Below are 15,721 nucleotides of genomic sequence, written 5' to 3' on the forward strand. Positions count from 1 at the left end.
TTTTGTAATTATTCCTTTATTTGTCTATTAATCACACATTTATCACATTCACGTCACTAGTATAAAATATAATACATAAAAATCGTATACAAAATGACACAATACAGAATCCAAAATGAGAAAATACCGGATAATTATTGTGAAAATTGTATTCTGTAAATAAAAAACATGGAAAAAATAATTAGTTCGTTTTGATTCAAAACGAACAATTACGTTTTTTCCTTGTAGCATTGTATATCGCTTATTACAAATAGCATCAACTATTTTAACCGACTTTAAAAAAATGAGAAGGTATGAGTAAAGAGTATTTACGAATATAATATATTTTTTATTCATCAAAGAGCGAAGAGAAGGAACGCGTTGAACAGTAAAAGTATACCTACTAAGTACTAAATTCATAATATTATTGAAATAAATAAAATAACGATTTTCACAATAATACGGCAACATAGACATTAAACCTGTCAAGATACCACAGATAATAAATATAATGGCACTTCATAAAAATGTGATATGGTAGTAAAATTTACAAATTAAAAAACATTTAATTTAAAAGCTTCGATTAAATGCCTTTACAAAAAATGTTCTTTATAAAAATCTTTTGATATTTTTCATAGAATATGAAATATATAGGTCCATACTTGGCTCATTCGTTCTCCTTAAAACTAACTTAATTACGTCGTTTGAATTTGAGGCTTGTCGATTTCGATATAGAAAATTGAATAACAATATTTATACAAAAGAAATTCCAAAATGGGACTTATTACTAAAGTATCACACTCTCATCCCCTCTACTTTATATGTGCGTAAAGCACTCTTTGCACACGCAAATTTATCAGTTCCAAATTGCAATTCACATCTTTGCGTGTGAAATGGCATAACATCAATAACTCCAAGAAAATGTTACGTGGGTTACTATCAAAAATTTATCTTATCCTGCCAGGATCTCCATTTATAACGAGACATCAAAACTTTTTTCAGTGCAATTCGAGCTTAAATACATTTTCTTGAGCAGTTGAATCTTATTTACTTGATGCTTATAAATAATTCTTGTATGTAACAAAACTTAACATTTAATAATCAAAAGACGGTACAAGTTTCGTTGTATCAACAAAAATTGTATAGTCTATCGATTTCGGCTTCAAGCCTGTTATAAACACCTAAAGTAGTGTATGAAAAAATTATTATTTTACCATGATAAAATAAATATTTTTTGTATTGTCATTCCTTACAAAATTTTTGTCGGTCACGCTTGACATCCAAATAGGTCCACTTTTGCAATTTTATAAAACCCTTAAATTTGGGCCATTTTTTTATATTCAACCATATTTGGTTGTTCATTTATACACTCCTGTTACTTAATTGTTTCTTTAGTTTCCAAAAATACAGTTATCAATACATTTTCAATCCCAACCATTGCAAAATATCCTTACGCGGCCTACATACAACTAAATGGTCCCATACCATAGTTCGCAATTTACTGCGCTTCCAAGCCAGAGTCAAGGAAATCCTTCAAGTGCAGGGGAACAGGCCGCGGGAACATTCTGAACATCTGTAATATAAAATATATCATATTAAGCATCAGAAATTCATAAAATGCTACGTCTACGACATGACATATAAATATGTTTTGAGATTTGGTCCCAATATTTAACATGAAATTTCTAATTATTACTCAACTAAACTTAGACTTAACCACCTACAAAGTGTCCAAAGTTAAATGGGACCAAACGGAATCATCAAACTCGCATTCCCTAGTCAAAAATTCTAAGGTAACGAACACAAAAAATACCGTCTGGTTGATCCTCTTTTTTGAAGTCAATATCTAGACACGCGGCAGCGTGTCAAGCCGAGTTCAAGCGAAGAGAACTGGCGAGCAGCAGCCGTGTGTATATTTACACGAACCATTTCGAGCCACTTTTCACCCCCTTATAACTCGAAAACTATTTAAGTTATATAAACCAAATTTGGTACATATCAAGAGGACCTCAAGATAAACAAGAACCTTAAATTTCATAAATACAGATTAAACAGTTGCGTAGATATTAATATCCAAAAATCGCAATTTTTAAGACTGACTGACTTATAGACATATACAAAACCTAACCCACTTCCAGATGACCTAGAAAGTTCAAATTTTGTAATCAACTAGGTAATAGTGAGTGTACAAAGGAAAAAATCAGAAAATACTGAATTTATTTGTATTTAATTTTTTTTTCAATGACATAAATTTTGTTTGTATGGAAAAATGGAAAAGTTTAAAAAAAAAGAAAATAGTATATTCACCTTACTAGTCTTAAAAAATAGATCAAAACTAATCAGTGGCCGAAAAAAATTTTGAAATCCATCAATAAATGACTGAGATATAGATTATTGAAGTTTACATATTTTAGGACGAAATATCTGTAGATTCGAAGCGCCTCTGACATCACACTCACTCGCGCTAGTATCGCTAGGGCGGATTACTTCGATTGCATGATTTCTTTATTCAAAACTGTTATTAAACGTAAAATAAAAAAAAAATTGTAATAAAAATAGGTATTGCCTTTATTGCTCATACAGTTAAAAATAATATATAATTTTACATATTCACATTTATTTATTCTTTATTTATGAGTGTTTAGTTTAGTTTTAATTTCAGTGTAAATAAATAAATAAATAAATAAAATCTTTATTTTGCTTTAAACATGGTATTCAATGGTGATACAATTATATTAATAAAGCACAAACATGTTTAGCCAATACAAGCATGCAAAAATAATTACCATAAATGGTGTAATGGAAGAAGGCTTCGTCGAAGGTCGAAATGATTTAATTTGCGTAATATTAATATGAATGAAACATCTTTAGGCGCGTTTAGAGTAAAATTTCAAGATCGCGTCAAGGCAATACCACACCCCGGACACTCCATACAAAATTATCGTTTTGACAGTCACACTGTTGAGACTGCAAATGTGTATGTTAACGCTTTATGGTTGGCACATTTCTGACTAGTGTAAAAAAAAATTCGCGTTTTTCTGATGAAATACATCCGTAAACAGCACAATATCTAACCATTTTCTACGAAAAACGATAATCACAAATCCAAAATAATAAAATTACTTTAAGTCAATTTGATTAATGTTGTCAATCTTCGTTGCGTATCGTCCCTGTAGAAAAATATGGACCATTTTATGTCTGATCGTGCGGGGTGAGGTAAGTGTTTAATTTTGGCGGGAGGCGGAGAGTGTCCGTTCTGTAGCGTTTAGCTACTATTATGTATTCTGTGGCAATACCGTAACGTCATGGAGTAAGGCGACGATTCTTCTACAACGATCTTTGCATCTTGGTAATAGTGTGTGTACAAATTCACGCTGGATATTTAGAAAATCATGTAATCTTTTAAACAGAAAACGAGTTTAAAAAATTGCAGATAATGACGGGGCAATGTGCGCTGACATTCATAACATACAAGAAAATATAGAAAATAATACTAAACAAACCATACAGAGAAACCGCAAGAAAAAAAAATCGTATATAAATATTTATAAAGTAAATCAAATTTGCAGGGTAATTTTCTGTACAAAAAGTAATGATATCCCACCAAAAACATAAATGTAAAAATTGGAGCCGAGTTCAATCGTTGACTTAATTTGCCAAAAAAAGAAATGAGATCTAAATGTGTGCCAAGTTCTGCAGACAGTCCAGAAATTTATTTACAAAGATGTATTAAGTTCTTAGGTTGACTGAAAACTCAATTGTTTTATTTTCCCTTAGAGAACAATGTTTATTCCAAAATATAACTTTTTTAATTTGAATAATATAATTATTTTCACAAAGCAAACAACTAATGACCTATTGAACCCCATAATTTGATGAGGCTAGTTTTACATACTGTTTATATTTTGTGAGGTTCTAAAAACTAGCCTCATCAAATTATGGGGTTCAATAGGTCATTAGTTGTTTGCTTTGTGAAAATAATTATATTATTCAAATTAAAAAAGTTATATTTTGGAATAAACATTGTTCTCTAAGGAAAAATAAAACAATTGAGTTTTCAGTCAACCTAAGAACTTAATACATCTTTGTAAATAAATTTCTGGACTGTCTGCAGAACTTGGCACACATTTAGATCTCATTTCTTTTTTTGGCAAATTAAGTCAACGATTGAACTCGGCTCCAATTTTTACATTTATGTTTTTGGTGGGATATATTATACTAGCTGTGCCGCGCGGTTTCACCCGCGTGGCTCCGCTCCTGTTGGTCTTAGCGTGATGATATATAGCCTATAGCGGCTATAGCGGATAGCCTTCCTCGATAAATGGGCTATCTAACACCGAAAGAATTTTTCAAATCGGACCAGTAGTTCCCGAGATTAGCGCGTTCAAACAAACAAACTCTTCAGCTTTATAATATTAGTATAGATAAACATTATACAAATAATCCTTACCTGGTTAATATAATAAAGAGAGCTTGGTATCGTGATCTCGGAGTAGTTCCTCCTCACAGCATCCAGGATGTTGTCAGCGGCTTCGGATGGAGAGATGATCTTCATGAGGGATGGGAACTTGATCTTTGGGTTCTTGCAGAGACCCGTGTCCACTATGTAGGGGCAGATGCAGGTCAGCTTGATCTAAACATTAGAAATGGTAGCTTTTTAGTACTTACTGTTTTTTTTGGAAGAACGTTTCATTATTAGCAAAAAACTAGCAGTGGAGGGATTACAATATATTTCATAAATGTATACAAAACGATATATTTTTTGATTGATAACACATCTAGACATGAAGAAAAGTGCTCTTTCAAGTTTCAATGCACAAACGAATAGTATAAAATTGTCTGTGTCCCAAACCACTATGACGTCATAATGTCATAGTTTCTCCAAAAAGTGTACTAAAAAAATGTATAGAGTTAGGGCATGGCCACTATGTGCCCATGTTGCGCTAAATCATTCGGAGCAGTAGGTACACACCCCGCTAAAGTCCCTCGGGTCCTCCCGCAGCTCCTCGTGCAGCGCCTCCATCATGCCGCGCACCGCGAACTTGGTGCCGCAGTACGGGACCTGGGGCCTTAGCCAAACGTCAAAACGCCAAGGAATAGAATACGCTATCGATAGAAATTGACATAAGCGTATGATGTTTTGCATAAGGATTCGGTCACCCTACCAACGACAACGACGACCACGAACAAAATTTTCATCCAGTCGCAATTAAATAAAATTGTGCAAAACACAATTAAAAATGAAATTTAAGAATTTCCTGTCGTATTGGTGTTTGGAAAAAAAAATTTTGAGATCAATGGATAAACAAACAGGTTTTTGATAGAAACGGTGGCTCCTAGAAAAAAATGTATTTAACCTTTTTTATAGATAATTAGATTATATACAATTTTGGTTCAGGTGATTGTATGATAAACTTACCGTCTCGGCGAAAATCGCAAAAACCCTATTTCTTTTTATTAATTGACCTCGAATTTTTTTATTCCTGAGTACCAGAATGACGGGAGATTTTAATATTGATTTTGAACAAATTTCGGCAAGATTGGAACTTTGGTCGTGGTCGTCTGCGTCGTTGGTAGTGTGATCGAACCATTACCAAAATGTCATGAGCTTATGTCAATAATTAGCGTTAGCAGTTTCTATTCCATGGCGTTACGTACGTTTGTCTAAGGCCCCAGGTTGCGCAGCCCGAGCACGCCCGCCATAGAGGACATGGCCACTATGTGCCCATGTTGCGCTAAATCATTGGGAGCAGCTGTAGGTACACACCCCGCTAAAGTCCCTCGGGTCCTCCCGCAGCTCCTCGTGCAGCGCCTCCATCATGCCGCGCACCGCGAACTTGGTGCCGCAGTACGGGACCAGGTTGCGCAGCCCGAGCACGCCCGCCATAGAGGACATGGCCACTATGTGCCCGTGGTTGCGCTCCATCATTGATGGCAGGACCGCTTGTAGCAGCTGTAATGTTTGAAACGAAGGAAATAATGTTATGTTAATAAAGAAAATGTAATGAAATGATGTTGCTTTTTATTTTGTTAAAAGGCTTTGTTCCAATTTATCAATAAATTCAACGTTGAACGACTAGCACAATTGTTCCTAGAGAAGATTAAGCGAAGCCACTTTAGTGATAGGAATTATATTGGATCTTCGTCCTTACTAAGTTATGTTAGTCCTTACTAAGATCCAATATAATTCCTATCACTAAAGTGGCTTCGCTTAATCTTCTCTAGGAACAATTGTGCTAGTCGTTCAACGTTGAATTTATTGATAAATTGGAACAAAGCCTTTTAACAAAATAAAAAGCAACGTTATTTCGGTAACGACCGATATAATAACATGGTAAATCTTAAGTAAGTTCCACCTATTTCTATACGGGTGCCTAGTCATTGCAAATTTTGTGTCAAAACTCAAATCATTGTAGGTATTAACCTAAATTTGAAACTAAAACTTAGCAAGAGATTATTTTAAACAGGCTCTAGGAACCGTGAAGTTTGTATGATATTGTTAATGATAACATTACATTTCTGCAATTAAATATCTGTGCCAAAACCAACAAGTTTGTTGTGGTTTATCCGTCGTCTCAAATATCAGTTTTGATCTTGAAGAGTGAAACCGAATGGAAATGGTTAGTCTTATAAAAACAACATTATGGTCACACATATTAATGCACCAATTTTCATTCTGTTTTCACCAATGGATAGCGTGATTCCTTAGGAATCACCCTAAGATCTTACTTAGGTAGTAAATAATTTAGATAACGTGGACGAAGTCACAGACGAAACTAGTTTCATATATTATTGCTGAATTAATATGCTCGTTGTATCTTTAGTTAACTTTTGAAAATGTTTAATTTTCCTTATCTTAATGAGGACCTAAGTGTATAAAACTAAAAGACTACATGATTAAATCTTATTTTAAATGCTAAATACTGTCTTAATTAATTTAAAGTGCGTCTTAAGTGATTTCCGCAAATTTAAAATGTGAGATTACGTTTTACAATTAAATATTATAATTATATTTTTTTTTCTATTCTTTATAAATTTATAAAAATTATAATTTAATTTAATATGTGAGAATTACTTCCCGTCAAACCATCCATATAAAACATAAAAATAAAACGAAGAAAAACAAAGGCCTTTAAGTAGGTTATCTGATACTCAGTCAGTCAATACATTAACCACTCATATTATATTCCAATTGTGGTTTGCCACTTGTAATTATAAAAATATTTGTATTGCGTAGTTTCTTGTCGATTGTTACATAAGTCAAACATCCTTTGGACTTAGTTCTTGTAATGCTTAATTGATTCTTTAGTTTCTTCGTACTTTACAAGTAAAAATAAATGCCTGCTGAATATATTACAATCTCAGTGTATACTATCGGTTTGATAAACTTAACTATTTTTTAAAAAACACGGAATACTCCGAATTCAAATGATTTATTGTGATTCACAGGTTATAAGTAGGTAAACTTTGTAGTAACTACTGGGTAGTATGAAAAGTATAGGTGCTGCGACAAAAAATAACAAGGTACTTGTGAGCTGTGATAAAACTGTGTAAAAATTATAATATTCGGCACATATTCACAACTGTGACAAAAAGTAAAGAGACACTATAATAAATACTAAATAGTTTGGAAAATCCAAAAGTGCACGCCTCATAATCTCATCCTTTACAATAAAATTGATTATTAATTATAAAGAGTACACTATAAATATAAAAAAGAAATAAAATAAAACAGTTGGAAAAGTAAAGAAAGCGGTACCGTAATAATTGAGCTATTTTTCTTGTGGCCCCACCTAGATGTGAAACTGCGCAGGTTTAAGGGACTGACTACCAACTTATTTTTTTAAACCTTGGCTTATAGTATAAACTATAAAGAATCGAGTTTATAGTGGTGAATTTTGAGTACACTAAAATTATGGAGAACAGTCGATATTTTTTTTGTTTATTTAATAACAATTAAACCACATCGAATCAGACCCTGAAAAATGAAAGGGTTCTATTCCTGAGCATACTCAAGCGTAAGAGAAAAAAAAAGACTCGATTAGTAAAGTATTTCGGTCGCTATCGTGTTAACAAGAAAATCCTCCGCACATACAGACACACGGACGTCCAAGACAGAACTTTTTTAAACTGTTTTTTAACTAGTTTAAATAACAAAAATGACATCAAAAATATCATGAATGTTAAAAATAGTGTTTTTTCTTATTATGTGTGTGTATGTATTATCTTACAAGTGCAATGTATGATACATAAAGACATTTTAAGTTTGAAAAATCAGATGTTTTGCGCGAAGTGACAGTAGTACCCACCTCAACGCTTCGCTTATGAGGCGTGCAATAGGTTCAGAAAGATAAACAATATCACAGATAGTGTAATCTTAGAAACTACTGGTCCGATTTGAAAATTTCTTTCAGTTTTAGATAGCCCATTTATTCAGCAAAGCTATAAAAAAGCCTATGTTTTTTTAAAGCCTATGCTTTATATTATCATGAGAAGTAAAATAGAACGGAGCCATGCGGATGCGGATAAAACCGCGGGACACAGCTAGTATACAGTAGGTTCTACATACGCTTAAAACATTCCGAAATCCATAAATTTAATTAATGCTATGGGTGTGTACAATTTTTGTCTGTCACCTGAATTAAATGTAATAAATAAATAAAACAAAATTATACAGCTTACCCACAAATGAGCAAGCACATTAACTTCAAAGGCAGTTCGTATCTCCTTTTCATTAGTCTGCAGAAGTGGCTTGCAAGGCATCAGACCAGCATTGTTCACCAGGATGGTCACCTCACCGACCTCTTTGCGTATTTTCTCTATCAGCTCGTTGATTGCTTCACGGTCTGTGACGTCACAGCTGGAAAGAGATCTCTTATGTAGATATTTTTTGGGAGTAGTAAGTGTGTGATATGGTGTATTGTTGCTTTTAGGCTGGTTGCAGAGCTTGACCGACCGTCAGTGCGTACCGTCGGTCCTGACGATACGCATCAACAATTGTATGACTATGACACAATGTACGCATGACAATACGCGTGCGTATAGGTATGTATGGTCGGTCTAGCTATGAACGGTTTTATGAATTTCCCTTAGGGCTTTTTTACGTAATTATTATTAAAAGCTGTGTTGATCGTTATCTTTCTTAATATTATATAAATCTCGTGTCACAATGTTTGTCCTCAATGGACTCCTAAACCACTTAACCGATTATAATAAAATTCGCACACCATGTGCAGTTCGATCCAACTTGAGAGACAGGATAGTTTAAATTTCAAATCGTTTTAGAGAAAGCGGGCGAAGCCGCGGGTGGTAAGCTAGTATACATATATATTTTGTGCACCCAGGAAGTATTATGTAGGATACTATAAATGTTAAAATATGTTATGACGATTCAAAAGTGCTTCTAAAAGAAGTCTAATTGAATAAAGAAATGTTTGAGTTTGAATTTGTTAACAGTTACTCTGTAAAATTACTTCATTGGTATTCCCGCTACTCCTGCTAAACTGCTTGTTAATGGAGGTACCTATTGTTTGGTTAGATAACTCATCACTACATAGTATAAAACAAAGTCGCCTTCTCTGTACCTATGTCCCTTTGGATGCAACGGATTTTGATAACTACGCAACGGATTTTGATGCGGTTTTTTTTGTAGATAGAGTGATTCAAGAGCAAGGTTTTAGTATATAATTTATTGGGTTTTAGACAAAGCGGGCGAAGCCGAGGGCGGTAAGCTAGTATAATATTATAATCAAAATTCATCTGTATGCCGAAGCTTCTATGGTAATATTTGAAAAAGCAATCGTGTATTATGTAATGTTAACATTTATTTTAGTACCAAATTCATTTATTCTTGACTAATCTCTACCGTTACCTCTTCATCCTGGCACTATCATCGAATCAATGATATTGAATTCTGTCTCGTTATATTAAAATTTTACCTATTAATTGATTATAAATTGTTGTGGTCAGTCATTTTTCAACGTCACACCTTATAGCGAGTATATAAATCTTTTGTAATAATAAAAGCATCAATGGATGTTGATAATTATTCATATGTGGGTAAAAAATTTATTTATAACCAGAAATTATGGCCATAAAACTGCCGTCAGAATATTAAAGTACATATACATACAAGGAAACATGAGTAGTATTTAGCTTTAAAATATAGTAATACTAGGTTTCCGCCCGCGGCTTCGCCCGCGCTGTCAAAGAAAAACCCGTATAGTTCCCGTTCCCGTGGGATTTCCGGGATTGCGTCATTTTCCCGGGATAAAAGTAGCCTATGTCCTTTCTCGGGTATCAAAATATCTTCATACCAAATTTCATGAAAATTGGTTCTGTAGTTTAGGCGTGATTGAGTAACAGACAGACAGACAGACAGAGTTACTTTCGCATTTATAATATTAGTATGGATTATAATTGCAAATTGTCACTATTTTAGATAGGTTGTAATCATATCTCGTTTATCTTGACCTGGAAGAGAGTCATTCTATGTAGATCAAGTTTAAACACTCTAGGTTCATCCACTTTTTTATGTACATATTTAGTATTTACCTTGACCAATAGAACTGAATTCTAAATTTGGTATGTGCATGCATATAAAATAAACATAAGAAAATATTAGTTACAATCGATTAAAAATTAAAATTATGAATTATAAAAAATGCACTAGAATTTACACTAGGTAACTGCATAATGTGTGTTTTAAAATATAACTACAAGTTATTTTAAATGGAGTTGTAAGTGTTCATTTATATGATATAAAAATATCATCACCCTACTATGAATTATAATCTACCTATAGGTAAACTTTCAAAAAAATTGTCGACTGTACCAATTTACAATACAATCCAACATATTATTTTCTATAGTTTATATTCCGACCACAGCAACCTTTTGAACGATTTTCTTGATGATGCATTATAAACCTGTAAACATGCATCTGCAGTTGATGCACAAAGGGTATTGAAAACGCACTACTACAGTAACTATTTAGTTATCTGTGCTACTATTATAACGAAACTGCTCATTAGTACATTAAGTGGGACATCAAATGATAATTATGGCGTAATCGGACGAGTCATCTCAACATAGACCGAGCTGGACCCGCCTTATCATGACCGAATTATGGCTGTATCAAGCAGTACTAACCGATAGCTATGTGCCTTCCCCTTGTTCTCTTTGACAAGCTCCACGGTCTCCTGGTTGCCGGCTGGGTTGATGTCCACGCAGACCACGATACTGCCGAGCTTGCCGAAACGCATCGCCATCTCCCGGCCCATGCCGTGGCCTGCGCCTGTTATCTAGAAGTATTTAGATTTTTAAAGATATTGAGTAAATATCGTCATTTTTAACAGATTTAGAACGTTTATTCCTCATATTATTTAAACGAAGTTACAACTCTACAGAGTTTTCAAAAAACTCGATAACGTAAGTGTATTGTATGATTTCATTACCAGGGGCATTTATTTTGACAGCGCAGACAAAGCCACTGCCTATTAGAAAAAGTTTCTACTTGGAAGGAGTCGGGGCAAGTCGCTGATACTCTAAAAAATCTGACTTGAATTTATTCAAACGGTACGTATAACGTATATATGTTTGGCCTTGACACTCTCACTGGGTAATAAACTTTACAAATGAGGGAATGCATTGCAACTTGACTGAAGCGATGCAAAACATGTTTTTGTGTAAACATTTCGTCAATGTGACTCCACACTTACACCATTTTGTAATAGGTAGCTGTGTGGGTAGTTTGCTGCTAAGCGTACAATGGACTTTGATTAGGTATAAGTGTAAACAATTTATTGACTACAATTTTGTGAGTTTGTATGTAGTTTTGTCAGAAATAACTGAATCTCTTTAATTTCGTTTTCACCAATAAATAGAGCAATATGTAGAGTGAATACAAGCAGAGCATAATATGGTACTATGATAGTGTACATAAATATTCGGAAAATTTTGAATACAACTTTTGGTCTACAATAAAATGTAGGGTTAAGTTTTAGGCATTTGATACAACAAATGTAAAACATGGGGAACCCCAAACCGTCAATGAAGCTTTTTAATTTTTCTAAACATTACTTTACTTACAAGCACAATCTCCCCACTAACGCTTTTCGGCTCCGGTGGTACGAAGAAGCGGTAGATGCAGTAGAACCACGTGGCGTACATCTTCACGATCAGCACGAGGATCTCTAGCGCCATCATGACGCCCTGGTACACCTTCATTGTGATGCCTTGTTCGTCCGTCCTAGAACAAATTATTTGTATGAAAAACCCGATTTCTCACACAACTAGAAATATATTTTAACAGAGACTGATATTTTAACAGTTCAACAATTTCAGACATCGAAGAATTCTTGAAAGAAACAAGGAAATACGTTGAAAGAGGATGGGGGATTCGTTTTTACTAATCTATACTAATATTATAAAGCTGAAGAGTTTGTTTGTTTGTTTGTTTGTTTGAACGCACTAATCTCGGGAACTACTGGTCCGATTTGAATAATTCTTTCGGTGTTAGATAGCCCATTTATCGAGGAAGGTTATAGGCTATATTTCATCACGCTACGGGCAACAGGAGTGGAGCCACGGGGGTGAAACCGCGCGGAGCAGCTAGTTAATAGATAAGAGTTGAGACTTTAAATATTAATATCTCAATTAGTAAATATTTCATAAAATAAAAAAAATGTTGTGTGGTTTTATGAAACCACGGTAAAAGTGAAACTGTTCGAACGGTTCCGAACACTGCTTTGTGTAGCGCATGTCGCGTGCCGAGTAGGTATACCTACTCGGTAACCGCGATACACGCGACATGCGCTACACAGACCAAAAAGTTTGAGACGATGTAATAAAAGTTTCACTTTAAAAAAATTAAACACCCTTTTGTTTCGTGATGTGACTATGTAATAGTTTCTTAGACAATTATAAATTTACCTATTACCTAGTTACCTACGTCATTTTGATTTGTAAATTTAAACGAAATAATGAATCAGTATTTATCTTATTTTGATACACGTATTCTAATCATACGAAGTTTAAAACATGAAATGATTTATTATCTTATGTATATTGTTTATCCAAATGTTTGAATGGATGTTGTAAATGAATCACGCGTTAGTCAAATCAATGGTTAAAATATTCGATTGCTAAACGTTGTTTCCTCAGTGTGTACAAGACAATTACTTGAATTTGAAATCAGCCTTGTATGTAGAGTGCTAATTAGTCTTGGTTATGTAATTTTGAATGGCTTTTCGCATAGATCACAATGCATTGTTTTTCTTTACCTTCGTTGCATGAAAAGCTTTGCAACTTATGGAACATTTGTGGAGTAGCTTTAGTTAAAAATATTTATTTGTCATGCGATATGAAAATTCATATTTGAATGAAAAATATTAAATAAAAGGCGTTTCCATACCTAGACACATAGAAAAATAACACTTCAATAAATAGATTATCATGACCCATTTGAATTCGGGACAAGGTTTTTGCAACGCGTAATGAGTACCTATGCAAAAGTTATGTATGAGGAAACAGGGACCCCTCGGGATGCTGCTCTATATTAGGTCTCTCCTACACCGTTTCAACTATATACAGTATTATCTATGGTTTCAACTATTCACTGCAATAAAATATAATAGTTAGAACCTGTGGTTGGCTCGCACTGTACTCTGGTAAGTATACAGGGTGTCCCACTAATGGTAATATATTAAGCTCAAAGGAGGTTAGCTTAGCTAGGTTAGTTAGCGTAGTTTTGCACACGTAAAAAATACTTATAAAATTCCTGACGTATTTTTTTTTAAATATATGAATTCTTAAAACTCTATGTGTACACTCATAACAAGCAATCCGCCCAGCTTTGCTACCAGCTCGTGACCTATCGTTATGAAGTCGGTTAAAAATAAGTTAACCGAATTCAAAAACAGAAAAGAAAAAAAAATAAAAAAGATTTGGTATTATTAATTACTAGGTACATACTATTTAGATGTGCTATTTTTTTAAAGGTTTGATGTGCACGGGCTTAATACAAAGTGCAGGTATTAATTAGTATACGTATTGAATATTTGAAAATCTATAAAATACTAGCGGTCCGCCCCGGCTTCGCCCGTGGTACATATTAACGTTTTCTCTACATAAGAACCATCCTCGTACTTCAAGGAATATAATAAAAAAAGAATTATCGAAATCGGTTCAGCCGTTCTCGAGTTATGGAATTACAACGAAAAGTGGCATTGATTTTTATATATTAGATAATATGCATAATCTAAAATATAATACATATATTTAATTTTATTAGAAAATACTAACTCTAGGTCTTACTCTAAGTATATAGGGGAAACTATGTGACCTTGCGTGTTGCGTGCAACAATTATCTCGCTATCCGGCTAAATGATAGATATAATATATTTTCTACAAATTATATTCACACGGGTATACTTACAGCATTATATCCGCTATCTTTCAGATAATGAATAGAGATCTACCACAAATAATATTGTAATACTGTGGATCTACGCTGTATGTTTTTGTACGAAGTAATGCGTTTGGTATGCCTTTGGTTAGGTTATAAATATCGTAAAAAGTGGTTATATGTGTAATTGTATAGGTATTATCAATATTATCATTACACTTGATAAGACAATTAATCGTATTATTGAAATGAATATGATTATGATATTATGTAGTTACATCCTATTAAAATTAATTTGAAATGTTTTCGGTTCTTAATTTGTTTCATATAATACTTAGATACCTACTTATTTAAGCAGGTGCGGTTCTATATATAGATAGAATCCATACTTAAACATTATAAATGCGAAAGTAACTCTGTCTGTCTCTCTGTTACTCAATCACGCCTAAACTACTGAACCAATTTTCATGAAATTTGGTATGGAGATATTTTGATACCCGAGAAAGGACAGGCTACTTTTTGTCCAGGCAAAATGACGCAATCCCGGAAATCCCACGGGAACGGGAACTATGCGGGTTTTTCTTTGACTGCGCGGGCGAAGCCGCGGGCGGAAACCTAGTAAGAAATAAATCTCATGCGTAAAAATTGCAAAACAACATAGATATTATCATTTTTATAGAACTAGAACGTTTATAGATACTAAAGTGGTATTTCGACTTCATCGTCACACCTTCGATAGCTCAGTTGGTAGAGCGGTGGACTGTAGCTGGCTGTAACTGATATCCATAGGTCGCTGGTTCAAATCCGGCTCGAAGGAAATTTTTGGCAATTTTTTTATTTATGTTTTCTTTTAATTTCCATGCATGCAACGATTTTTTATTAAAATTTTCAATAAAAACATTTTGAAGTAGTATGAAATATTTTTTTAAAATATTTATGGTTTAAATACAGACGATACATAGTTTTTTTGCTAAAGGTAGGTAAAGGTTTTAGTACACATACGCTGAAAAATTCTTACTGACATGTTTTTTACTAAAAATATTTAAAATGAACTTTTAACTATATCAATTGCATCATAATAAATGCAAAATAAGTCATTGCTCTTTAATTCATCAAACAGTGAGGGTAATAATATCTAATTGCAATACTTGATTAAAAATTAACAATTTTAATCTGTGTCTCTCTCTACTTTCATTTGAAAATTGTATGCATTTAAATTTTGGGCTTTTCATTAATTTGGATAAAACATAACACTAGGTGTGACCGACTTTCTTCAACTGTGGTTCACCTATTGATAGTACAGGAAGACCCATGTTTAATGCGCATTAAGTTCCT

The 15,721-nt window shown here is 33.6% G+C and overlaps 1 protein-coding gene and 1 non-coding gene across 4 annotated transcripts in view; one reads left to right on the forward strand and one right to left on the reverse strand.

Moving 5' to 3' along the window:
* LOC123695443 (17-beta-hydroxysteroid dehydrogenase 13-like) overlaps positions 1-15,721 on the reverse strand; it is a 42,064-nt gene continuing 26,343 nt past the window's right edge. For all 3 annotated transcript variants that reach the window (XM_045641298.1, XM_045641307.1, XM_045641314.1), the window contains 6 exons: positions 12,070-12,229; positions 11,131-11,282; positions 8,662-8,839; positions 5,747-5,932; positions 4,430-4,612; positions 1-1,552 (listed from right to left, as the gene is read on the reverse strand). In XM_045641298.1, the coding sequence (XP_045497254.1) occupies positions 1,478-1,552; positions 4,430-4,612; positions 5,747-5,932; positions 8,662-8,839; positions 11,131-11,282; positions 12,070-12,229 (934 nt within the window). In that variant the 3' untranslated portion in view covers positions 1-1,477. The remainder of the gene's footprint in view (positions 1,553-4,429; positions 4,613-5,746; positions 5,933-8,661; positions 8,840-11,130; positions 11,283-12,069; positions 12,230-15,721) is intronic.
* On the forward strand, positions 15,116-15,203 carry Trnay-gua. Its single transcript is given in 2 exon segments — positions 15,116-15,152; positions 15,168-15,203. It is a non-coding gene; the product is annotated as a tRNA-Tyr (tRNA).

The sequence above is a fragment of the Colias croceus genome, chromosome 1, assembly GCF_905220415.1.
Source record: "Colias croceus chromosome 1, ilColCroc2.1".
Classification (NCBI taxonomy): Eukaryota; Metazoa; Arthropoda; class Insecta; order Lepidoptera; family Pieridae; genus Colias; species Colias croceus.